Source organism: Anser brachyrhynchus, assembly GCF_964034855.1.
Source record: "Anser brachyrhynchus genome assembly, chromosome: 17".
Taxonomy (NCBI): Eukaryota; Metazoa; Chordata; class Aves; order Anseriformes; family Anatidae; genus Anser; species Anser brachyrhynchus.
In genome coordinates this window covers 8,827,375-8,853,570 of record NC_137710.1, presented here as the reverse complement: position 1 = coordinate 8,853,570, position 26,196 = coordinate 8,827,375, and the positions used below count along the sequence as shown (strand labels likewise).

The 26,196-nt window shown below is 54.5% G+C and overlaps 1 protein-coding gene across 9 annotated transcripts in view; it reads left to right on the top strand.

Moving 5' to 3' along the window:
* Window positions 1-26,196, top strand: part of SEPTIN5 (septin 5) — a 43,955-nt gene that overhangs the window by 13,149 nt on the left and 4,610 nt on the right. For 4 of the 9 annotated variants that reach the window (XM_080559792.1, XM_080559791.1, XM_080559797.1 and 1 more), the window contains 8 exons: window positions 19,643-19,739; window positions 20,120-20,206; window positions 20,769-20,892; window positions 21,063-21,197; window positions 21,863-21,980; window positions 22,318-22,419; window positions 23,315-23,411; window positions 24,703-24,838. In XM_080559792.1, coding sequence (XP_080415918.1) covers window positions 19,643-19,739; window positions 20,120-20,206; window positions 20,769-20,892; window positions 21,063-21,197; window positions 21,863-21,980; window positions 22,318-22,419; window positions 23,315-23,411; window positions 24,703-24,838 — 896 coding nt within the window. Of the gene's footprint in view, window positions 1-3,108; window positions 3,252-4,328; window positions 4,458-14,548; window positions 15,021-17,774; window positions 17,817-19,642; window positions 19,740-20,119; window positions 20,207-20,768; window positions 20,893-21,062; window positions 21,198-21,862; window positions 21,981-22,317; window positions 22,420-23,314; window positions 23,412-24,702; window positions 24,839-26,196 lie in introns of those variants that run through there. The other 5 variants (XM_080559798.1, XM_080559794.1, XM_080559795.1 and 2 more) reach the window with 5 other exon arrangements.

Sequence of the window (26,196 nt, the reverse complement as noted above, 5' to 3'; positions counted from 1 at the left end):
GGTGCTTTCACCTTTAAAATCCAGTTCTAAGTCTATGTGTAAACACTGAAATAGGATCTGCTCCAAAGGGAACAGTTTGTATAGTTAAATCTAAGTATTACTGGAAAAGGAAAATACAGCCTTCGTCATCTCTAACTCTGCCAGGGCACTGATGTCCTTGAGTCTGTGGAATTCCTTTGCAGAGAGGAAGCCTGGTTTGCCTGGGAAGCGAGATTTTTCTGGAATTAGGTTACTTTCTGTTGATCTTAATAGACTAACAGTTCACAGCATCCCTTCCCTAGCCTCTAGCTCTTGCTGCCCAGAATGTTCAACCGTCCATGAGCTTAGGTTTGGAAAGTACAAGGTGTGTATTTGTATATTAACCTCTTATCTGTGAGTTCCTCAAACATGGCACAGTCTGATTTTTATTAGGCTGCACTGAGCAAAGCCTTTGCTTTCAGTCTGAACGGCGTTTACCTGTATGTTGAGTGAATGTCCCCCCAAAATCCCACCAAAACAAACATATATGAAATTTCTGAATCTGAATTTAGTGCATGCCTGCTCTCACTTGCAGAATTATTCATGTACAGCTGCTTTGAAGATAAAATGACTGCCTGTTCCTGCACACAAGGAGCAGCTGAGTATTGGAAAAGTGTGAAGCTTACAGGAAGCAGGAGGTCTCTGCAAACAGTGCTGGTGTGAGTGCCTGGAGAGCTCTCCAGGGTGTCTGGGTGTAGGGTGAAAGCACAACCCTTCCTCAATGCCTCTGAGCCCAGGATCCTTGATGGCTCGGCAGGATCCCTGGCCCAGCCAGGGTAGGCTTGGGTGCTCCTAGTGAGTCTTCCCTGCTGCTGTTAAAAGGTGGCAGAACTGGAGCCCAGGACATGATACTTCTGCACTTCTGTCTGGAGACCATGATCTTTAGGGATATGCAACAGCTGCTTTGGTGGAAGAGTGGCTCCACTCCTCTGTGGCTGAGTCAATCACACAGCAACTGAAGCTTCCTAGAGGCATTTGAGCCTCAGGAGTCCCCTTAGCCCAAATGTTTGACTTCAGGCATGTTTCTGCCTTGCACTGGTGCTCCTCAGGGCAGTGGGATTTGAAGCACGCTCGGCTCAGCTCACTGCTGATGGAGCTCTCCTGATGGGAGCCAGCAGGCAGTGCTGTGTAAAAGGGCTGCAACTGCTCATCTTCCCAACGAGGTGACCTGGCTGTTGGATATTTGCTTCCCCACTGGGTCCTCACTATGTTGATGGCTTCTGCTGGCATCTTACCAAGTTACAGATGTGAGGCTGGAATTGGCAGAAAGAAACTGGTGGGAAGGTAGCCGGGTGGGAACGTCTTGCTGCTTCCTTCACCAAAACGTGTCCATCCAACAGTGTATTTATTCCTAGTCTGTGCTGAAGAAGACCCACACGTACAGTCCAGGTCTCTGTGCCTGGAGCCAGAATTTAGAAGAGATTCCTTTCTCTGGTGTCCACCACTTCTAGAAAGGCTGAAGCCCGCAAGGGAGAAAGCTCTTGCTTTCATTATCTTCTTGGCTGGTTGATGTCCAGGGATGGACTCTGGAAGAAGTTTGGGGAACAAAGGGCTCTGTAGAAGAAGCAATCATGCTGTACTTCTCTGGCCATTCAGCTCCAGGGATGTTGTGTGATCTAGAGAAATCAGCAAATGGTCCTGAGTTCCAGCTTTTTATCTGCTTGCAGGAAATCCTAGAAATAAGTGCCATGTGATCCACAGCTGTGCACACGACATACTGTGCCCCTTGCTTCTCTCTCCATTGCACTTACTGCAGCTCCCATTACTGCATGGCAGCAAGAAGTTCGGCCCAGGGTTGCTTTAGCCAGTCGCTGCTGTGGCACACGTTCAAGACCAAGGTCTTGTGCATTTTCATGCATGGGCTGGAGGTGGTTTGGGCCTGAACAGCATATGGCTTGCAGCATCTGTATTTGCTCACAAAATTGCCCCTTCCACATTGCGGCTGCCTCTGCAATGGCAGACGGGGAATTCTGGAAGGGGCTGAGAAAACCTCGGTGCCTCCCTCTGCAGAGCAAACTCTGGGGTGAGGGGACAAAACCATGGCCTTAGAGGAAGGAGCTGTGTGACTGTGACGTATCTTGGCCGTTACTGCTTGAGGCACTGTTGGACACTGGTAAGTTTAGTGCTTCCAAGAATGAGACACTGATTCATCTGTGGTCAGTGGGTTTTTAAAATGATGCCACTAAACAGTCCCTCTGGTTTCTGCTGGCCAAGCGCGGCTGTTGCAAGGCTCTTTTCCTTAGGATGCCCCTGTGCTGCCTGGTTCCTCGTGGTGCTGGGTTCAGCACCGCCTGAGCTGGATGTGAAGTGAGAATCCTGTTGTCCCTGTGGCCAGCGTGGTGGCCCAGCTCACGTGAGTGGTGGTGTTCCAGTAGTTCACTGCAGCACTGACTGTCTGGAGGCCTACAGAAGTTTTACAGCCTGTTAGATCCTCAGCTGCTCGTGTTTCTGCCACCTCCTCTACAACTCATTTGGATCAGCCTGTGCTGTGTTCACTGCCCAGGTTCCCAGCACGGACCTGTCCTGAGATCAAGTCTGGCCATGTGTTCTCCATGGACACCGGAGAATGGGGCTGTGCTGGAGAGGCCGCAGGGCTGTGGTGTTTGTGTTCGGTGCGGATGGATTAGTTACCAGTACGGGTCACTTCAAACCACGTGCATGGGGGCAAAGAGTTGGGCTGCTGCAGGGCAGGCGCTTGAGGGTCAGCAGTTGGAGCTGGGCACAAGGTGGAGCAGTGTGGCTGAACTTTGTGGCAGCTCTAGGCTGTGATTAATCCTCAACGCTCTGCCTGGGTGGAATCTGGGGAGCTGGGGGTCAGGCATAGACCCATGCAGCTTGTGCCATGCCCTGCTGTTAACTCAGAGCAGCCCCTGCCAGGTTCCTTCTTGCAGGGGAAGGAGGGAGGGGAGGTGGTGGGTTCGGATGGCAGCTGACTGGGAGGCAGAGATTAATGAAGTGTTGAGCTCTTAATGGAGAACATGCTCTGTTGACTTGGGTTTCCCTCTCCGCCCATCCCACACTTTTTATTCTGTGGCACAGTCTTTTGAGCAGCTTGAGAAAGGAAGTGATTTCAGACTGGAGGTGACCTCATCCGTCTCCAGCTCTGAGGTGGAGCGGTGTTTGGAGCTACGACCACAGCTCACATCGCTCTTTGAACATTGCAGATGAGAGACTGGGTGTCTGGGGAGAGCCCGGTGCTTCCCGCTCAGCGGAGGGCTCTTGCCATGTAGGAGGTAGGATCTTACATCCCACAGCATGCCAGCCCCCAACCCCTCCTCTCCCTGTGAGGTGCTGGCATCTCACCCCATTTGCCAGGATTTAGGGCTGCTTGGCACTGTCTGAGCTGCCCTGCTGCTTGGGGAAGGGGTGTAGCTGCACGCTGGGCTGTGGCACGGGGTGCGAGTGTGCTGAGAGGTGGGGACGGCTGTGGAGTGTTTTATCTTTCTGGAAGGAAAAGAAGACAACACAGAGTCCAAAGACAGTTGGACAAGAGGCCCAGCTAGAAATACCATGTATCAGAGCAGTTCCTGATGAAGAGCTAGGCCCTGTCCTACAGAGCACAGGGTGGGGGCAGCCAGCTGAGCGGTCACCACCAGGTCCCAGGCAGCCACTGCTTGCAGAGACTACCGGAGGATTCTCCTTCCTGACACGGTAAAGGACCCTTCTTCCTCGTGCCCTGACGTCTGCTCCTCTGAGACGGACAGGATTTTCTCTTGCACACTTGGAGCCTAAAGTCCTTGGACCGTGCTAGTGTCCAGTGAGGCCAGCTCCACCCTGGCTGCTGGGGCTGCTCTGCCAAGCGCAGCTCTGGACTGCAGCAAGTGACTGTGTGCTCCAGGAACAGCAGCCTCTGAGCGCCGTCTCGCAGGTCATGCGGGGGAGTCCAGCCGCTTCCCCTTAAACCTAGTTGTCTTCTGGCTCAAACTCAACTGAAGAGATGCTGGGCTGTGGCAGACTGTGGCTGGGAAAACAAAAACAGTCTTGTGTCTCTGTGGCTGTGTGGCTGCAGAGGAAACTCCCTGTGGCTGGGTAGGCAGCACTGGAGGGGGATAAGTTCAGTGGAGGAATTTGCTTTTCTCTTGGCTTCATCCCAGGTGGTATCAAGACTCCTGCCTGGAGATAAATTCCCTCCCACCATTGCTGAATAGAGAGAATTTAACCCTTCTTGGGATCCAGCAAGAGACTTCCTCCTCCTCTCCTGCCCCTCTTGCACTGGGTGGGAGCAGGGGCTGGAAGCAGATCCTGCTGTGTGTCACTGTGAGGATGGCAGCTCACAGTCTTTTTACCTCTTTCCTGCTTGAGACTGGTCTCCGTGTCTGTGCACGATGGAGCAACCTGAAGGTGCATGGACAAGCAGGGGTTTTGCTTTAAAACACCCCCGTTGTGCCCTCTGCTCAGCATCCCGCAGCTCTGCACGTGACATGGCAGTGCAGTGGCAGGTGAGTGTGGCCGGCTGGGTGACAGAGGAGCTCTGCCGTGCCTGTGACAAGGGGTTTGGGTCAGCAGAGCCCCGAGGGAGGCTTGTGCTGCTGTCGGTGATGGAGGGCCTGCCGTGCTGGTGCTCACTGCCTGGCTGGGCTCAGGCCCTTGGCACCCCCCTGCCATCTGCGCCTCCTGTGAGCGAGCCCCAGCAGCATGCAGAGAGCAGCCATTGAGCCGCGAGCCCTGCCAGCTGCCCGTGTCAGTAGGGCACAATAAAGATGGTGTGTCCGGGCGGCAGCCTGGGCTGGGCTCGTGTGTCAGGAACAAAGGAGCTTTTGTAGCAGGCACTGCCAGCAGCGGGAGGTTTGTCGGCTCTGGAGCTGCGGTGCTAATGCAGGGCTCTGCGCCCAGCTTCCCCCGGCTCGGGGCTAACCAGCAGCCTGGTGGCACGGCCCCGCGCTCTTCCTTCGCTCTGGGTGGTCTGAGCAGCAGGTCGAGGGGGGCTCTGCCCGCTGGGCTGAGGAGCTGCAGGAGGCAGGACTGCTGGCCTCTCAGCTCGTGGTGTTCAGCAGCCGGGCTGCCCCGTGCCACGCGTGGGGCCCTGCAGGCTGTTGCACATGGACCTGAGGCCTTCCCCTGGGGTCGTCTCCCCTGGCTGCCCTCCCATTGCTGCATGCAGCTTCGGTGCCACGCTGGCGCAGAGCTCGGCATGGCTGTGGCCACAGGAGGCACTCAGCAGGGCGTTGAGAGAGAGCTGCACAGTGTGGTCAGCGGCTGGTACACGAAACCACCACAAGTGGGCTGAGAAGCCGGCGATGGGCTTGAGGCAGTAGGACAAGATCACGTTGGGAAGGATCCCCTCCGTGAAACTGCGCTGGATGCTCTGTGGCTTTGATTCTGGGTGGTTTTGTCCTGCGGTTGTCACTGCTGCGGTATCACAGCGCGCTGCTGCTGCCCGCGGTGCTCGTGCTGTGGCCTGGTGTTCCCTCCTTCCCAACCGAGGAGCGCTGTTCTCCAGGAAAGCTCTGTTCTGCTGGCTCTAAGCAAGACTGTGAAGATTTTGTTGAGAAGGAAAGGAGAGCTCAGTAAGTGCTCTGCCGTGATTGCTGCAGATACCGGCTCTTCCAAAGGGAGGAATGGCTGAGGGGAATCACAGGGCCTGGGCGGGCAGGCTGAGAGGAGCACGAGGTCTCTGCTGGCTCCAGAAAACACTGTGTGCTCAGAGAGGAAGCAGTAACCACAGGAAAAGGGTAGTTGCTGAACCCAATTTGCCAAGAATTAAGCAATCTGTTTCAGAGCATGAGATGTGTTGAGCAAGAGAACTGGTTTTCCCTCCTGAAGCAGGTGGAAACGGTAAAATGAGGAGGCAGAGTCCTCCTGCAGCTCAGCTGCCAGACAGGGCCAATCCTTCCCAGCACACAGTTCTTCTCCCTTCCCTCCTACTGATTCTGTTTTCAGAAGCAGCCCAAACATCCCTGTGCCACACGCTGCTGTTTTTATCACCACTGTTTGCTCTGTGCTCTTGTGCTGGCTGGGACTGCTGCAGCCACCACTGGCAGGTCTTGCCCCTTTTTGGGGTAGGTGGATGCCCGGTTGGCCCGAGTATACAGGAAAACGAATACGTGAAAAAGGAGTGGATAAAGATTGCTCTGCGCAGTGTGAGTCCTGCAGGACCCTGATACACAAGGAGAGAGCTATTAGCTTTGGGATCCTGGTTCATCAGCAGATCAGATTCTTTTTGGCTTTGTAGGGGGCAGACCAGGAGATGCGGGAACAGCTTGGTCAGCCCCTCCTCTGCTGCAGGACAGTGAGAGGTTCGTGCAGTTGTGCTGGCTGCTGGGAGCAAGTCCTCTGTGCCTGCAGGGAGGTGGCCTGTGGGTGGGTGTATGGCAGAGCTTGAGAGCAAAACCGAACTGGGAGGGCTGCCGTGCGTCCCAGGTGTGCCTTGGCACAGAGGGATGTATGAGGTTGCTTTGGGCAGACAGACAGACAGACTGGCTGCTCAGTCCCTGTCCGCTCAGGAGAGCAATGGCTCTCTGGAGTCCGTTGCAGCTGCTCCTGCGAGCCCGCACGTAAGTGGAAACAGATGGCGTCATCTCAGCGGTCGGCAGGAATCTCTCAGGGCTGCACAACCCCGAATGAAGTCGGGCTGGGCTGAGGCAGAGCGAGGCTCCCGTGCTGACGGGACGCGCTGGCTCGCAGCTCCCCGCTGGGGTGTTCCCACCGCCATGGTGCTGAGCTGCCCTCCCTGCGGCGGTGCTTCCCCTAGCAGGCTCGGGCAGGGTGCTCAGCTGGGTACCGCAGAGCCACCCAGACCTTGTTGGTGTCCGTCAGGCTGGGTACCTCATCCAAATGGGCATCCCGACTGTGAGCTTCAGACCTCGCATCACCTGCGTGATGGCAGGACGTGGGAAGTTCTCTCGTATCCAGCACAATCTCTGCTAAGATTCAGGCAGAGGGCCTTCTGCTCTGTCTCACTGCAAACTCAGGCTAACTCCTCATATTTTCCATAGTGGTCAGCATCTCTGGTAAGGAGAAGCAATGCTCAGCAGTCCCTGACTACTACTCTGAAGGCTGAAAGAAACTTTCTTTAAATTCTCTTTGACAGACAGCACAGTTTGATTTAGATTTTCAGTGACTTGAAATTTTCTCCCATCTCCACAACGTTTAACAACGTGTAAATCTCCAGTCATGCTCCAGGGCAGAGGAGCAGTGATTTGTGCAGCAGAGGTGTATCCAAGCTTAGTGTCTGCTGGAGCAAGTTGATGGGGAAGAAGGGAACAGCAGGTGTTGGACAGCATCTCCGTGTTCCTATTTTAATTATTCTGATGGCATCGTCCCGAGCTGCAGCCCGGTAGGTTCCCCAGCCTTTGTCCATTGGCCAGAGCTGAGGAAGCCTTGGGCTGTCAATTTGACTGTCTTTGAAGTGTGGACCTAGCACAGCCATTGCTGTTTTGCAGCCCTTGCCTTTTCTTCTTCTCTCATGCAGCCGACTGCCCGCCTCAATCTGTACATCTCTGGTGACGGGGGATCAGTAGGGAAGCTGTAAATCCCAGCAGGACAGCTCTGTTGTCCTCTGTTGGGTGGAGGTGTTGTGTCTGTGCATCTCTGCGGGTCCTGGGGATGCTTTAGCAAACATCCGGGCTTCAGGGACCAGCACTGCCTCCCAGAGAGCTGCTTGGTGGCAGGGCAGGACAGGCGTCCTGTGTGCTCAGTCAGAATCTCTGTGGATGCTTTGAGAGAGCGCAGAGAGCACTGTGCTGGTTTACCCAGGTTTCATGGTTCCTCCGTCTCTTCTTCAGCTTTTTGTTCCTGCTGTCATGTGCTATGATCCTTTCCCGAGAACGTCTCGCAGCACTGCTGACAAACAGGTGTGCCTTTCAATCCCTGCCCTAAAGCAGTGTTTTGCGCCACTGCTCATAAATCGAGGTGTGCTGCAACCCCAGCGTCGCTTATTGCTTATTCCTGCTGATTAGCTTATTGCTTCCAATTGCCAACACCATCACACTTATTTTAATCACAGTCATTTTCCGTGTCACTCAGGGAGAAGGAGCAGGGTGCAGGTGTGGGAGGGAAAGCCGCGTTTGCCAGACTGCAAAGGACAAATGCTTCTGCAATGAAATACTCCAACTGTTGCGCAGTTTGCTCTGTTGTTTATATTGAACCAAAAGAAACATCCAGGGGAGGAAGGGAGCAGAATTTCCCTTTGACTAATGTTGCTGGATCATGCAGGGCTGTGGGGAAATTGCCAGGCAGAGAAACCATCAGGAGGAAAAGGAAATGGAAAGGGAATCTAATTATCCATCTGCAAAGACAAACCTTAGTCCTGATGCAGGGCCCAGCCCGGGGCAGGCTGATGTGGGCTGCCAGGGCTGGGAAGTGGGGAGTCCTGGGGGTCCCATCGGGGATGTCTGGTGGCCAAGTGCCCGTTACAGGGAGCCGGGTGAGACCAGGTAACTGCCTTCTCCGAGGCAGTGCCCTGTGCCAGGCTCCAAGGGCTGAGCTTTGCAGCTGGGTACGACCGTGTCATGTCCTGGTGGAGCATGGGCAGAGCTGCGCAGGTGTAAAGGGAGGAGGGTGAGTGCCTGGCAGCCTCTCAGCAGGCTCCTCTGGCTCAGGTGGGCTGGTGGTACAAGCCTGAGGGTGAGGGAAGGAAGGCGGAGGTCCCTGTGCCCCTCTGCCATGTCAGTGAGCGTGCACAAGAACTGTGCTTTGTTACCACGGGGTGGCTGCGCGGGACAGCAGGGGGAGGGTGGGAGGCTGGAGCCAGGGGGTCTGGGGGCTAGGGGGAAACCCACAGGAGCCCCCCTGGGAAGGGGGAGGTGCTCTTCCTCCTTTCCATGGCGCACAGCAGTCTGTCTGCCCTTGAAGGCTGCAGTGCTTTTGGGGGTGGTTGCTCTCACAGGCTGGGGCTGGCATTCCTCTTGCTGGGTGCCTTCCGCGATTGAAGGTTACTTTCAAGCACTGCCTTTTTTCCCTTAACTAATGTAATGGAATTAAAAATGATCTGGTGAGCTAAGAGTGGGCTCATTCTCCTCTCTTGTGGGCATCAGCTACTCCTAAAGTTATGTTAATTGTAGCTGGGAGACCCAGACAGGGGTTGGGAACTGGCCCAAGATAGTTGTCTTGTGTTCTCCCAATACTTTTTTGGGAGCCTGCAGGGAAGACAGCATGTTCAAGACCTTCTTGAAGAGCTGGAAGCATCCCTGAGATGGGTGTACTGGGGATGAACCAGGAGCATCCCTGCCTAGGTCCCTTTTCCAGCCTCGTTTGTCCCCTGCCTGGTTCCTGCTCGGCGTGCCGTGCTGCCCCAGCCTGGACTGCCTTCCCTGCTGATGCCCAAGGGCTGGCCCTGCTGGACCAGGCAGGAGTGTCTCATGATGCTCATGGGCTGTGACGTCCTCTCTGGTTTTGGATTCAGCCTCTTTGGTAGGCAGGCCTGATCCTCCATCCCTTAATCACGTGAGCAGACATCTCTATTTCAGTGGGACTACTCTGTGAGTAAGGATCGCAGGACTGGGACCACTGCCTACAAGTTGAAAGTGGACCTTCTGTAGGGTCCTCTCCCCAGCCTTTTCCTGTTCAAGCACATAAATGTGCATCAACAGCTTCCAAAGCTGCTGATGCTCTTGGCATTGGGATGGACAATATGAGAGCTGGAGAAGCAGTGCCCTTCCATTTCTGAGGATAAGTCACTGTTATTTTCCACCCTCTCTCTCCAGAGAGCTCCCAGCCCAGCCAATGTCTGTGCCCTGGGACGATGTGTACCTGTTTTTCTCTCAGGCGTTCTTGTTCCTGGCTTTCCAGGGCTGGCAGGGCTCTGTGCTGCCTCTCTGCTTTTCCCAGCTGTGGCTTTGAGGTGAGAGGGAGGGAATCCATGTAAGCCCGATTCATGGCTGGAGCAGGGTAGTGCTGAGGGACTGCTGCAGCCCTTCCTGCACCGCCTGGTTTCTCCTCCGGACTGAACAGCCCAGCTTTGGAAATCCCCGTCCTTTGCTACGGTTTGGAATGCGCTCACAGCTGAAGGTGCTGCTGCCTGGGACCCTACATGAGGCAGGGCAACAAGGGCTGCAAGTCTGCTCCATAAATGGATTTCTGCCCGGCTCTGGTCAGGGGCAGCTGATGCGGGAGCTCCCTGTTCCTGCTGGCTGCAACACCGAGGGCAGCCAGTCCCCACCAGAGCTGCCTTTCTGCTGGCCGGCTTCTCCCTCGCGTGGATCGTGTCGGTACCGCACTAGGGAGGCTCTGCCTGCAAGTGGTTTTTCCTGTGCTTCTCCTGAGAGGATGGCAACGGAGCATTCATGGAAAAGTTCCAGCCAGAGACCGTGTCTGTCCAACCTCTTACATTTTACAGATTATCCTAAATGAAGAGCAGAGGAGCTGGGTGTGACAAGAGCTGTCAACTTGCTCCAGAGGGAGTCACAAGTTTAAAGAAGTGGGAGGGAATTTATGGTCCCTGGTCCTTTTTCAGAGCTGGAAGTGGAGGCACCTGGTGAGTCACACAGTGCCGCCTGGGAAGCCTGAGGTGCTTCAGGTGGGAGCAGGGAGCACAAATACCATTAAAATGCAATTTAATAGATTTCTGGAGGGATTATGTGGAAAAACAGCAGGGATCCTTCAGCGGAAATTAAAACTTGACCTGTGGAGTAGGTAAAAGAAAACACAGGAGATTTGGTTGCTGTGTTGATTGTGCTCGCGGCCCTGTATGTGCAGGAGAATAGTCCTGTGTTTTGGGGTTTCAGCAGAGCTCTGCTCGTCTGGTTTCTTGCTTTTTCCAGAGCATCAAAGGATGAAGCTCTGACACTTCCTGTGACCACTGACTTAGAGCCTTGCTTACAAGTTCAAGGTTTAATTCATCTTCAGAGTTTAGATCAGCCAGGTGTTTTCTCTTGGGTCAGGTCAGCGGGAGCCTCAGGGTAACTGTGCTGCTCTGCTGGTGTTGGAGCAGCAGTGTAAGCCTCGTGACACCCACGAGATTTACCTGTCCACAGTCAGCACCGATTTTCCATGCAGTGGGAGAGGAGAAGGCAGGAACCGAGTTGGGAGCTGGGGGCTGCTGGGGGGAAGGTGTGCGGGGCTCTGGTTGCTGTCCCTGGAGCCCAGCCAGGACAGTGTATATTTAGCCAAGGACAGAATTTCCTCTCCCCGCCTCCATTTCTGATCTGTTCTCTCCTCACCCATCCTCATGTCGTCGCTGCTCCTTGCTCGTCACACTCGCAGCGCTGAGCTCCTTGTAGCCGAGCTCTGCCCATCCCTGCCAGGCCCCGAGCGCTGCCTGGTCTGTAGTGGGCATCCTGCTTCCAGCCCCGCTTTGGGGTGCTGGGTGCCCTGCGTCTCCCTGCAGGTAGTGCCCCCGCTGAGCTGTGGCTCCTTGCTCCTCGTACGGGTGTGTGGTGTGGGTGTGCAGTGTGAGGGCTTGCCACACCCCCCCAGGGCTGATGTGCTGCTCCCAGGGAGGTTTTGTATTCTCCAGCCAGCTGTCCAGGGGTAAATTCTGCCTTCTGAGAGTTTATACCTAAAACCATGAATTAATGTGTTTTCTCTCCTCTTCTCAGAGACTGTCTTCAGCTCTGCAGGCTAGAAATCTCCTTTAACAAAGGGAAAAGTAGGACATCGCTCCCTCACCGCTGGTGTGCAGCCACAGCTCTTCCCACACGCTGCGTCCCCTGCCCAGGGCAGCTCCCAGGCAGCAGCCGCCCCGAGCCAAAGGAGAAACCTTGCAGAAAGCTGGGCACATGCCTTGGCTCTGCCCTGGCCCCCTTGCTGCAGGCACGTGCTCAACGCAGCAGCAACTCCGAGAGGTCAGGCTGTGCCTGATGGCACTGGTTGGTGACTTCTTGTCTATTTTGCTGTTGCAGTGTGACAAAGAAGGGCTGGTCTGTGAGGTGGGGCCGGCTTGGTACACCCTGCAGCTGCGTTTCCCTTGCTGCTGGTGGCAGAAGACACTTTGGTTTCGCTTTATATTTTGAAAGGGTGAAGATGTGCGTTTCCCTGCTGAGCTCCACTGCTCACAGCGTGTGAGATGTCCTCTGTGCTGTTTTTCTCTCTCAAGGGTGTTGTACATCAGGCTTCTTGTTGGAGGAGCAGGTCAGAGCTTCTACTGGGCACTTCCAGGGCCTGTGTGAAAAGGGAGGGGGGAAATGAGAAAGGGCAAAGACAAAATAAGGTTTGGCCTGGCCATCTTTGGAGGTTTGCACATGGACCAACCTGAGTCAATGACTGGGTGTGCCCTGCAGCACGTCTGTGTGGCACAAGCCTGTCCTTGGCTCATCGCTTCTGCTTTGGTGACTCTGGGTGGAAGAGGAGCCAAGATGAGCATCTCCAGGAGGGGCAGAGGAGGCCGAGTCTGGGAGCCATCAGCCCTCCTTCAGTGCTTTGAAAGCTGTAGCGCTGGCCATGCAGTGCTCTCTGTAGCAAAGTCCTTCCCTTCTGGGCTTCTTTTCCGATCTGCTCTCTCCATTCCCAGGCGTGGCCTCCTGGCTGGAATTCCTCCCTGGCTGCCAGTCCCGAGAGCCGTGTGTGATGTGAGAGCTCAAGGCGCTCAGGAGACAGAAGCTCCTTGTTCCTGGCTGCACCATCAGCACGGTTCCTGGGGCCATGAACAACACTGTGGTTTTGTCGCAACCAAATCATTGTTGATTTCATCCGTGATCCCAGCTCAGAAGAATGCTCCCTTTGGGTGCAGTGGGATGGTGAGGACACAGCGTGCCTCCCTGTGCCCAGGCAGATGCTTGTGGTTGGTGGCCGTGTGGCCTGCGGTCTTCAGACAAGGGTTTTTCAAGCCATGAGAATTCGTGGAGGTTGGAGAGGGTTTGGTTGCAGCTATTGTGGTTTATGGGGTGGGAGGACTGGTGGAACCTCTGTGTTATTGCAAGTAAGTTCAGATTTGTTTCCTGTGTACCTCCAAGCCATTGCTCTCGCTGCCTGGTACAGACAGAGTGACACCTTCAGTGCTCCTCAGTCATATACAAGCTGCAGACTGTGGTGGTGGAGTCCTCCAGTCAGGGAAGCAGGAATCTTCCCTGTGAATTGTGAATCTATTGTGAATCTTGGAGAGGGAAAAAAAGTGTCATGAGTGTGGCTTGACCTACTGTTGAGCTGGGAGGACATTGTAAGTGTTACCTACCCCCTGAAAATGGACACAACCTCAGGGTAGTGGAAGAGCTGCCATAAGGGGGCAAGGCAAAATGCCTTGTTCCGAGAAGCGGCAACTCTTGCCACACCTGGATCTCAGTCCAGACCTGCTTGGCCACTACACTCAGAAATGCCTGGGAACAAACCCCAGTGAGCAGAACTTAAGGATGCTACCGGTAGGGCAAGGTCGTTTGGAAAAGGGCTTGGTGCATGTGATATCACAGCTGCCATAGGGAGGGAGTTTTCCTCTCTGGGATTGTTTCCCAGTTCTCCCTCTTATGTTTCTCAGCCTCTAGAACCTCGTGCCTGCAACTCCTCACCTTTCCTCAGCTTGCAGGATGGTAGTGTAGGTAAAACATCGTTCTTTTTCTGTGTCCAGTCTCCCCCCAGTACGGTGTGTGCAGAAGCCCAGCTTCTAAGACCTTTCTACTCTTGCAGCTGCTCCCAGACTCCAGGCCACTGGAGATCTCCTGGTATCTCTGTACCTTGCGGCAGAACCTCCTATCAGCCGCGTGGGGTGTGCAGCTGGGGCCCTGGGTTGCAGCATGAGGCTGAGCAGGGCAGCCCCACTGATCCTGTGCTCTCTACAGTTGCTGCTGGAAACCTGCGGCTCCCAGAAAAGCAGCAGGAGCTGGGGCTGGGAGAGAGGCAGGAGTGTAGCGGGGAGCCAGCATCCTGCCCTGTTTGTGGGCAGAAAGCTGCTCAGGAACCCGTGTGTCAAGTTGCAGGTTCCTCCAGCACCACCAGTGTTGCCCTCTCGTGTGGCTCTATTATAAGTGCCACAATATTAACCCCCAGATTCTGGGATCATGTGATTATATGAGATTAAAAGTGTTTGTTTCAAATAAATTCATGTTCAGTTTCTATGGCTGCATAGAAGAGCTGAAGTGCAGGACCTATATGTGGGTTCAAATCCTAAACTTGAAGCTTAAATGATTTTTCTGTGAATGCTAAGCTGTCACTAGGCTGGCTACTTGCCAGATAATGCACAGATAATTCTTTTTTTTTTTTGAATTTTCTCCAAAGCTGGAACAGTTGCTATAAGGTGCAGAACAGACCAGCTGCCTGTTACACGTGGATTCAGAGGTGAAGCTCCAATAGTGCCTGGACTGGACGATAGAGAGGGACTGGCACTGTGTGGAGGGGGACCCATGTCCACCAGGATTGGGGCCAGGGGGTTAAGTCTGGAGTCAGATTTTTGGGAATTTTCTGGACCCCTTAGTCTTCCATACACACAGCCAGAAGCGGCACATTTTTGCCAAGAGCAGTTTCCTTGCAGCAAACCTTTGTCTTGACTGTACCAGGACGTCCAAGAAACCCTCCGGCTGACCCGAGGAGTCAGACTCGGAGCTGGGACAGCAGCTGGTACGTGCAAAACCTCTCCGCGGGAGGCTGGCAGAGCGAGAGGCATTGGCTCTGGCCTGCAGCCGTGGTGGCTTTTGTCCTGTCCTCGCTGGCAGGCTCCTCCCGCAGCACAGGCAGAGGCAGGAAATCCCGGGCAGCTGCCGTGGGAGCCCGCTTGCCTCTTCTCTCCTCTCCTCTCCTCCGCTCGCCTCTGCTCCTCGCCTCGCGGGCCGCCGAGGCGAGCCGAGCCAGCCCTGCGTGTGTGTGCATGCGTGGGCGGGGGGGCTGCCGCATGGATTTAGCGAAGGCTGGGAGGGAACACATGGGTTGGGTTTTTTTTTTCTTGGCCTGCGGTGGCTGTCCGTCCTGCCGGCCGCGGTTATGGATTCGATCATTATTCAGGAGCGGTTAGTGGAGAGGCTGCTTTCCCCCCGGACGCAGGCACAGCGAAGCCACCCAGCCAAGCTGAAGGTATGGGGATGTATTTATAGCGCCCTGCGAGCCAGGGAGCAGCGGGGACAGGCGGGGGGAGGATGGTGCCCGAGCAGACGTGTGCGGCACAAGATGAGACCTCTGAGGAGCAGAGGAGCAGAAGGAAGCCGGTAAGGGGGAGATGGCAGGGGACAGAAGGACCCTGCGGGCAACTCCGGGAGGGGAGCAGCCCCACGGGTGCAGGGCGGAGGAGCAGGCTGGACAGCTGGGAGATGCGTGCCATATTTCTGGGCGGTTATCTCACACGGCGATTCCCTGCTCTGAATGGCATGTGTGCGCTTGGGGGGGCTCGGGGCACGAGCTAGCGCTGTGCGTGTGCCCCAAAGCAGCCTGGTTTGCGTTATGTTAAAGCCGTGCTTTGCTAGCCAGTTTTCTTTCTGCCGCACCGAACGCTGGTGGGCGGGTGGTTTGGCTAATGCTCCGTACTCAGCCCCGGGCCTGAGGAGGCAGATGTACATGGGGGATCCCCTGGGGGCTGTTTGTGTCATTAATTTATGCAGCTTTCCGATAATGAAAGGATGCAAAGGTCTGCCCCTCCTCTGGGAATGGGCCCTGCTGGTTTGTGCAGATGCGGATGTGGCGGCCGTGCCTGGCCGGAGGGGAACGGCTGGAGGAAGGGCGGCCGGGAGAGAGCTGGGCAGCTTGTGCTGTAACGGGCACAGGGCCCCGAGGCGGGGAACTGCAGCCCCCCAAAGTGCTGTGGCTGGCAGCACAGTGGCATCATGCTCTGTAGTGTTCAGAGGAAGGGTCTGAATAGAATATTTGGGGCATTGGTGGGGGCAGGTTCATCAGGACCCCATCACAAGCTTTACCATTTCTGGGGTTTGCTCCAGAGATAGGGTAGGGGCCATTCTTCAGATTTTCTGTAATCCTATGGTGTTTAATTTTAGCACTTTTGAATGCACTCTGCAAGCCTCATTTATCCCCAGGATAAGTGGCAAAGTCACATGAGATCTGGATCGCTTTGAGCAGCACATCCACAAGGGAGATGAGGAAAGAATGAGGGGCGATGGAGTCCTTGCTTCCTTCCTGCCTTTCTCCGTGGTAGTGCAGGCAGCCCCCAAAACACCTCGGTCATGGGGATTCGTAGACCAGATAGGAACAGGACCTGAACCCACCGGTGCTTTGTTCCTTGGCTTGACCTCACTGTGTGCCAGGGAGCCTCAGCGCCTCAGCGGGGTGGTGGAGGATGTGAGGACACGGCGTGTCACTGTGATGTTCAGCAAACCGTAGTGCGTGTGCTGAGGGAGGGCACAGATGTGTTTTGCTTGGCTTGGGAAGCTTTGGTTTGTAACAGGGCCCCAGAGGTCAGCCACGTTTTTGGTGGCCTCTGCTGCGGTGTGCGGGACACGTTCCCAGGCACGGGAACAAAGGCAGCATGAGGAGGGGGTGCTGGGGAGAGGGGCTCCGTGGAGCAGAGCACTGCTGGCGGGGCTGCTTCCTGACAGCTGGGGCTGGCGAGGGAAGCACAGCTCCGTGCCCAGCTGTCCTGGCCCCTGTCAGCCTGATGGGAGCTGCTCACGGGGGTCAGGAGCATGAGGAGGGCGCTGTGATGCCTCTAGGAGGCCCCTCAGTCAAAGTCTGCCATCTGATTAATGGATTTCAGCTTTTCACTACGCAGAAAGCCACCTGCCTTCTTCCACCAGCCCTCCCATCACCCTTTGCCCCCTTCAGGGCTCTGCATCCTGAGCACAGTTGCTCTGCAGCTAGCAGCCATGCTGTGCACTAACGAAGGTGGTGAGTGGCGCAGAGCCTTGAGGAAGGCAGGCACCGGGCTCAGGAGGGTACCTGGGCTCCTTACACACCACGTTGATCTTGGCACGCTAGTGAAGGTGGCTGTAACCCAGGTGAGTGTGCCTGTCACAGGTGCCCGACACGGCCAGGGTGGGAGCACACGCTGGGTGCCTCAAAGCCGGGGAAGAACCATGGGACAGGCTGACCGCAGTGCAGGGGCCGAGCTGTTGTTCCCAAGAGGATGGCTGTTAAAGGAGGCGATCACCCCTCTGTTGGCCCTGCATCTCTGGCCTTCCCCTTCACAGACACGCTGGCTGCCACCGGGCCTCCACAGTGTGTCTGTGGCTGATTGGAGGGGGGCATGGCGAGGGACAGGGATCTTCCCCTCACACCTCTGGCTGCCTTCCCCTGTGAGAGGGAAGCCCTTCCCTTGACCTTGTGCTCAGCACTGCTCTGTCTTATTCCAAGGGAAATGACCGCATGAGCCATGGGAAAAGGGCAGCATCCTGCACCAGCTGGGATTTGCTCACTTCTCGCGAACTGTCCTGACTCCACTGAGCTATGGGGAAGTAACTGGAGCTACAATAAATCCCCATTTTCTTGGTTGGGCTGAACAGAAACAAGAGATCAGGTTCAGCCAGTTGCACTTGGCTGAAGTAAGCAGGGTTGCACCAGAGCTCAGCTTCCCAGTATCTCCATTGTCAGCCTTTAGTCATCTAGCTTAAAAAGCAAAGAAACAGAAACACACCCCAAGCCTCAGCCACGGTTTTATTGTGTCTGCCTATTGCTGTTTGGCATGTAAAGTCACTGCAGAGAGCAGGTAATCGTTGCCTTTCCAAAGTCTGATAAAGGTTGGTGCAGGTCTCTTTCATGCTCTTGAAGCAAAGCTTGGCTGCACGAGAAGCACAAAGGGCAGGACGCTGCATATCTGTGCTGCTCGCTGCTCCATGCGCTGTGAGGCATGGGCTGTTACTTGTGCGCCTTGGTTGTATTTGTGATTGTGTTTCACCAGGAACCAGAGCAGCCAGAAAGGATGGAAGGGGGCCGTTTTATCTTCTTGTCTTGATCTTGCGGTGAACACATTTCTCTCCGTGCCTTGCACACCTTGTGTCTTCCCTTTGCAGAGCCTTTTGGGTGGCCGTGCAGTGTCTCCAGGCAGACATTGCTTTCCTGTAAGTGGCTGCCGTCACTTTTCATCCTGGGGCCTCACTGCTCGCTGTACTGCTGCTGTGGGATGCCAGTGCTTTTTAACTCAGCCCTTAGAGCTGTCAGGAGAGTGCTTTGGACACTCTGTAATTCTCTAATTTATTTGTGCTGTTCCTTCTTGCCTTTCTGAACTGTGGGGTGGTAAAGCAGCATTGCCACATTAACATGGAGGTGAGGTGAAGACCAGAACCCACAGTCCCTCTGTCAGGGCAAAAGAAACCAATTCTGAGACCCAAACCAAAGGTGAATTTCTAGAAGGCAGTGACAGTGTCCGTTGGCCTGAGTGCACCATGAGAGGTGAGAGCCAGCACTGCCGTAAGCTCGACACACAGGGCAGTGACTTGTGTGAGTGCGTGCCCAGGAATGGAGCCAGTTAACCTTGGGAACAGAGACCTTCCCCACCGTGCCTGGAGAACCAGTGCCAGAGAGCCGCAGGGAGGCCGGCTTGATGGTGTGTGACCAGTTGGGAGCCAGGGCTGGTTCGGAGGAACTCCTGGCTCCGTAGATTTGCCTGCGGTGTGAATCCCAGGGGTGTACTTATTCTAAGTGATGTTGAAATGCAGAGTCTGTGATGTCTTTAGCTCAGGTGTTTGGGTCTAGCTTGGAAAGCCTGTAAGAAGGGAGGTGTTTGCCAGGGTCTCTGTCCACCCTTCAGCTTCGATGGGCCCTGGGGAGGGGAACACGCTGCTGCGGGGGGAGCGGGCTGCGAAAGCCCAGGGGTGCTCAGGTGGAGCTGGCTGGCTGGAGCCATGCAGCCCGCAGGTACCTGCAGCCACCCGGGCTGTGAGTGGAGGACTGCGTGCTGAGCCCAGCGTGGGGAGTAGCTGGAGCAGGTCTGTGGACCCCGTAGACGAGCCGTGTTCACCTTTGGGGTGCACCCCGGGACGCGGCGCAGGCTGGGTGTTTTTTGGTGGCTGCAGGATGCGTGCTGTGTGCTTGGGAAGTGCCGCTGGACGTGCTGCTCTCTGCGTGCGTGTGGTGCACTTGTACGGGGCCCACAGCGGGCCTCGGGGTGGCTGCGGCTTTTTTGTGGTGAGAGAGTGCTGAGTGACAGGAAGCGGGGTCTGGGTGTTGGTAGGGCAGTAAGTAATCCTCCAGTAATACCGTGTGTAATACTGTCACCAAAAGCACCTTATCTAGGCAGAGATACTGCGCATCTTCCCCCATGCCATGCTCCTTGAACTTTCGTCTCTTCAGAAATAACACCAGAGATTATGCAGGATTTCCTCTTACTCAGCCAGGAGTGGCTGTGACACAGCAAGAAATAATCCCCTCCCAGGTCACGCAGAAGCCAAGCCACCGTGCCTTCATCTGGCCATGGCTCAGGACACCTCGAGCCCCTCTTGCTAATTACACAGAACCCTCCGCTGCGTGCTGCACGCCTCTGCTGGGAGAGGTGCAAGAATGGCTCTGAAAGACCCGGGGAGCGGTGACTGTGCAGAAGCAGCAAAGAGTTATGAGATACATTTGTCAGCAGCAGCCCCAGATCTGCTCTGTGGTGGGGTGGCAGGCTGTGCCTGGTCCCGTGTGCGGGTGAGAGCAGCTAATCCTGGCAGTGGTTGTGCGGAGGTGGCTCTCGGTGCCACCAGGCACTTGCAGGAAGGGCAGGAGTCCCTGAGCCTAGTCCCTGAGTCCCACACTGCTGCTGGGGCAGGGACCCGTCCTTCCTCCACCCCTTGGCTCTGCCTCAGGGCTTTTTGAATCCTTTGAATCCTATCCCCTGTTGCTTTGTGATGCTCAAGCAGGAGTGGTGGCACACCCTGACCTTCTCCTGCCTGCCTCTGCCCTGCAGGACCATGAGAAGCAGTACGTGGGCTTTGCCACTCTGCCGAACCAGGTCCACCGGAAATCTGTGAAGAAAGGTTTCGACTTCACCCTGATGGTTGCAGGTGAGGCTGCTGTGGATGGAGGAGGCTGGGCCGCACGGTGGGTGTGTGGAGGGGGACCACCCTGACCACTTGTAGCCCTCTCAAGTGAGCACTGAGCTTCTCCATCAGAGCGGTTGGGTGGGTGGTGAAGGCAGGACCAGCCAGGAAATGAGCGAGAGGAAGGGAAGGGAGGATGATTTTATACAAGGATTGAGATTTCTTGCAGCAAAAGGCCTCCCACTGCTGGAAAAACGTAATGCCCATAAACAGCTCCAGACAGCTCATATCTCTCACTTCCTCTGGCTCAGGATTCAAAGCCTTGTTCAGAGTTTCATTTGTAAGTCAATTAGTGGGTCATGTTGTTTGCTTTTCCCTCCTCCCCTTTGCACTCTGTCAATTAGGAGAGTCGGGTCTGGGCAAATCCACGCTTGTGAACAGCCTGTTCCTGACGGATCTCTACAAAGACAGAAAGCTCCTCAATGCAGAGGGTAAGTTGGGGTAAAGGGGGTCAAATGGGTTCTTGTATCCCCAAGTCTGTACCGTCCTAAGGACCAGTCCTTTGGCTCCTTGATTCAGCAGCAACTACAGCCTGGCTGGATCCCAGCCCTGGTTTTTGTTGCTCTGCTCTCGTTTACTGGCTGCAGGGACACTAGGATCCAAGCAAGAAGGGTTTGGCTGTAGGGTTCTTCTGCCCTATGAAGGGGAGGTGAGGCTGTAGAGCAGCACTAACCCTTTGGGTTGAGAAGTTGAGATTTGTCTTTTGTTCTTGGGTGCTAGTGTGTGGTAGGGATTCCCTTTCCCAAGTGACTGGACATGTTCAGAACAGCTAGGCTACAAGCAGTTTGAAAGTTTGTGTGCCTTCTCAGAGGTCTGTCCGCCTGCTGCTGGTCTCCCTCACCACCCCTGACGCTTCTCAGAGGATGGTCAAGGTTTTTTGAAACCTATGTTACTCCCTGTGCTGAGTGATAAGCGGGGAGCATCTCATCATGGGTGTGAGTTGGGATCCCCACCATCAATGGCTGGCCTTAACTCATGTATTCCTGTTCAAAGAGAGAATCAACCAGACAGTGGAGATTGTCAAGCATACAGTGGACATTGAGGAGAAGGGCGTCAAGCTGAAGCTGACCATAGTGGACACACCAGGCTTTGGAGATGCTGTTAACAACACTGAGTGGTGAGCAGGCCAGTGCTGCCTTCCTCTTAGTCCTTGGCCACATCTGTTTTCTGTGGCTGCTTCACAGGAAGGGGTTTGGCAGTGGGGACGGGATGCTGCTGCATCATAGTCCCTGGAGACAGTGTCCTGTTACACACATGCTTTGGTTTTGATTGAGTTCTCGTTCCCAGCTGGAAGCCCATCACTGACTACATCGACCAGCAGTTTGAACAGTATTTCCGTGATGAGAGCGGCCTGAACAGGAAGAACATCCAGGACAACCGAGTGCATTGCTGCCTCTACTTCATCTCGCCCTTTGGGCACGGGTGAGACACCCCGCTCTGGGATGGGGTATGACTCAGGCTGGGGGGAAGACCCTTGTGCCCCAGGATTGCCTCGTAGTGTGTTGTGTCCAGTGTCCAGGCTGTTGACACAGGTGAAGAGCCATCCAGCTGCTCCCCTTGTTGAGTCCTACACAGCCTCCCTCCTCGCTGACATGACAGGCTGCCCGTGATCAGGCAGAGCTGATCAAAAACAGGCCACAGGCCTGAGAGAGAAATCAGGAGAAGCAGTGCCACGCAGACGTGTATCTTCCTATCTACCTAAGCCTGACTGATGGGTAGGAAAGGGAGTTTTAAGCTGCCTTCAGTCCCTGCCAGACCTTGCTGGCTTGTGTCCCAGCCTAGCCTGGAGCAGCCGTGCTGGCTCCCTGCAGCACGGGGCAGCCAGGAGGAGGTCTGTGGCTGTGGCCTGGGCAATATTTGTTCTGTAAGGTGAATGCTCAGCCTGTGTCTGCATGACGTGTTTCAGCATCTAAAATCTGAGACGTCTTTCCTGAAGATGCAGCCCTAGCTGAGGGCTGCCCCAGACTCTTGTGACAGTGCTGTCCTTCTCCCTTCTTGCTGGGGCTGATGGGTGAAGTGGGAGAGGCTGGAGGGGGAGCTGCCCGTTGTGTCCTTGCTAACCACATCCCTCCTCATCCCTGCTGCAGGCTGAGGCCTGTGGATGTCGAGTTCATGAAGGCTCTGCATGAGAAGGTCAACATCGTGCCGCTCATTGCCAAAGCTGACTGCCTGATCCCCTCTGAGATCCGGAAACTAAAAGAGAGGGTGAGATGGTGTTTCTCTACAGGGGCATACCTGGAATGGTGGCAGGGATATGCTGAGGAAGGAGAAAAGCAGTATACCTGCAAAAAAAAAAGTGTGTGTGTACATATATATTTATAGTGTATGCGTGCGTGTATATATATATACATATATATATATATACATGTAGTACCTGCAGATCTAATTGCAGCAGTGCTATGTGATACCTGTGAGAAGGGATGTGGTGTCTGCATAGAAGCCAGCTCTACAGGAAACATGGCAGTACAAACAGGGAATAGACTCAGCATTTCTGTGTTGTTCAGTGCTGCATTTTTTTTGTTCTTGTCTTGCATGGACGCAGATCCGGGAAGAGATTGACAAATTTGGCATTAAAGTATATCAGTTTCCTGAGTGTGACTCTGATGAAGATGAGGAGTTCAAGCAGCAAGATAGAGAGCTGAAGGTAAGGAATCAGTTCATCCAGGGACTGCAGAGTCTGGCTCTTGGGTACACTGGTTGCTCTGGAAGGAGCCAGAGCTGCCCTGTGTGTGCCAAAGTCCTGTGCTGTGCTGCTGATACGCAGGAGGCAACCTATATTGGCTCACGTGGTAGGTGGCCTGGAGAAGAGGGCTGATGTCCTTGCTGGTGCCATGAAGTGCAGCATAAAGACACGGGACTTCAGGTGTCCTACCAGGCAATGTCAGTCTTTCCTTGGTCTACCCCAGCCTGTATAAGGTGGAGGCTGGGTTGTATGACACTTGTAAGCACCTATTTCTGAGCGAAGCCATCAGCAACTAAGAACAGTTTGTGGGTGAGGAGGCCTCATCCCTACTCTGATACATCAGTTGTGTGGGGGAGACAGCAGGATCACCCAGACCCGGCTGGAGGCCCCAGCAGCCCAGGCCTGACCCTTTCCTAAGCTGAGTGTGTGCATGGAGTATGGCCTTGTTTCTCCTGCCAGATAAAGGCCATGGGCTCTGAGCAGAGAGGAGCACAGCCTGTACTTCCTTGTCTGGATGAGCTCTTGACCTCCATTGTCCCACTTGTTTGATGTCCCAGCCTCTCTGCTCTGACTTCCTTGTAGTGTTTCCCCACAAAAAAGAGATGCAGGCACCTGCAGAGACAGTGTTCCTCATGACAGCTGAGAATGTCAGGCTGGGAATCAAGCTGCCTTCAGATCCTAGTGCCTGAGGCTTTTCTCTATAATCGTGTTGTGCTGTCTCATGCTGTGGGATGTGCGGATATCCCCGTGCCTTTCCTATCAGTGTCTTCATCCTCCTGTTCTGCTCTGCCTGAGCTCGGCCCTCGGAGGAGGGATGTGTGGGCAGCCACAGGCTCAGCGATGCCTCTCGTTCCAGGAGAGTGCTCCCTTTGCTGTCATCGGCAGTAACACAGTGGTGGAGGCAAAAGGCCAGCGAGTCCGTGGACGGCTGTACCCGTGGGGCATTGTGGAAGGTAAGCACAGTGCCTCTGGTCCTGGCACTGAGCACAGGGCAGGGAGGGACAGGCAAGGACAGAGGTGGGCACGTACAGTAGGGACTGCAGTGGGGAGTTCACCTCTGCGCAGCCTTGACCAACTGTTGACTAACTGTGCGACCTTTGGCACGTGGCAGGGGACAAGGTAGGGTACAGAGAGGTGCTGAGAGCTGCCTGCTCTGTTGCTGCATGTAGAGCAGTCACCCTGCCCCTGAAACCATGGTGCATTGTGCAACACACGTCCAGGGAGGAGCCCGAATGTGGTGCCACTGCTGTGGGGATGGAGCTGTCTGCGAAGGTTCCTTCAAGCCGCAGCGAGACCTAGAGTGGGAGGGCAGGAGGCTGTGCTGCCACGCAGTGTGTTTGTCCCTAATTTTCTCCCCTTCTCAAGGGAGAAATTTCATAGGTAGAAAAACCCCAGAATGGCTTTTGCTGCTGTTGCTGACTCCCCCGTGCTGGCATATTGCTTTAGATATTGCAGCTTTCAATCCCCAAATCCTCTGTGTGCACTTGTGGGTTGGTGTCAGCTGCTTGGGCTGCCCAGCTGCTGGCTCTTCTCTCTTGCTGTCTTCTGAGTGGGCTGTACCTGTCAGAGTGTTGGTAGTTGGCAGCGAGATCAGCTTTGTGAAACCCTGGGCTTCACACAGCCAGCTTCCACCAGCCCTGCAGAGAGAGAAATGGAGATTACCATGGCAAGTGCACAGCTACCAAGCACGTTTCCCCCCAGACTCCCACAGGGCTGCCTGGGGCCTGGCTCCCCATGGTAACAGCAGCTTTTTCAGCTCTCTAGTCTATTGCCTGCTAATGGCTCTGCACCTCAGGGGCTGATTCAAGATCCCTGGTGGAAACCATCCTGCTTACAGTGGCCTTTCAATCAATCCTAAGGTCTGAGGAAATGGCCAGTTTCCAGTCTCCAGCAGCTGCTGCTTTCACTGGGTTATAATAATGACATTCGCTGTACCTGGGAGCAGCATGCTCTCAGGGCTCTGCTATATGTGGTTAATTAACCCTCTTACCCAGAAAAAGTCCTGGGAACACAGTGACCTCGGCAGCCTGGCCTCAGGGTCGAGAAGCGCAGAGCTCCATCAAGGCCTGTGCTGGGCTCAGGGAGGGAGTCCCCAGCACTGGGAGGGAGAGAGTGGGAATGGATGGGGAAGGGGCCCTTGGGGGAGTTTTATTGCAGGTCTTGGTGCAGAGAAGTGAGAAGGGACTCCCTGGATGGGGCTGATGAGGTGTGACATCCAGGTGCTCTCCCGGTTTTGCTTTGTAGTGGAAAATCAGGCGCACTGCGACTTTGTGAAGCTGCGGAACATGCTGATCCGGACACACATGCACGACCTGAAGGATGTCACTTGTGATGTCCATTATGAGAACTACCGAGCTCAGTGCATCCAGCAAATGACCAGGTGGGTCCCCCACTTTGCCTGGGGGTTGCAGGGGTACCTCACTCTGTGGAGCGGGGACCACTTTTTCAGAATGGCTTCTCTGGGGAATGGCCCTGGGAAGTAATACAGCACATCCAAGCTTATCTCCCACAGCCTTAGCTCACGGTGAGGATGCTTCTGAGAATCCATGTTCCTGTCCAAGGATTCCCCACACAGATCTTGGGAAATAGGCCTGGCCGTAAATGCTCTTTAGAAGAGCTGTTCCGAGCACTGGGTGAAATACATCCAGCCTAATGAAACATGAGATAAACCATTTCTCTGGTGGGTTATTGCTATGTACATTGCCAAAGAAGAAGGCATTCTGCAATCTGCAGTTCTGTCCAAAAGACAGCATGACCCTTGGGATGCTGCTGTTTCTCAGACAATGGAGCCTAAGCAATTAGCAAGAGTCTTATCACATCTCCAAAGATTTCTCTGCATTATCTTGCTGTTGCATTAGATTCTCTGTAGTTTTAATCACAGAGATCAGAAAACAGAGAACACTCATGGGCTTTTCACTTGAAGGTCATATCTTTTCCTTCTCCCTTCCGTGACTGAAATATTGGTGACAAATTTTAGGTTTAAATAGGTTTTGGCTCTTCTGTTGTAAACCATCCCCTTCACTTCCTGCCTGAACTGGCTGGGTGACTGCATGCTGCCACGTTGCAGAGCAGAAATAGCTGCACTTCACCGAGGAACAGCCCAGCATGTGTGCAAATGTGCAGGTTGGCACGTTCTGCTCACACACGCTGTATCCCAGTACTTTTGCATAGCAGATGAGCCTGTCTTTTTCAACAGTGATAATAGGGAGTCCCAAAATAACCATGTGAAACACTAGAGATCTGTCAGAAGTGTCACAGTTGCTATTTAGACAGGCTGTGTATCTATTAAAAGAACAGAGTGATGAAAAAGCAATTGCTCGGCTTAAAATTCTGGTACTGTTTCTCACGCCGTGGCTGCTTCTTTCTCAGCGAAAACTAGCATGGCCGTTTCTAGCAGTGGGATACGGGTTCTTCTCTGAAGAAACTTTTGGGAGGAGATACCAAGTTCCAGAGCTGGAATTGACTCAATAATGAGCAAATGGTGACTCCAAGTGGTGAAAGCCAGAAAGTGGCAACTTGAATTCCCAGATTTTCTATGGATAGCTCCTCCAGCTTTTGGAAGAAAGTCACCTCCTTCCTCTGTCCCCTGCCAGCACTTTGTCATGCCTCCCACCTCTTGAGTATAGGGACCAGGCTTTGTTATCAGACTTGCAGCAGTTAAGCTGCTCCTCTGGTTTTATTTTCATTAAAAACAAACAAACAAAAAAGCACCACAACATGGTGTGCTTGTAGTGGCTT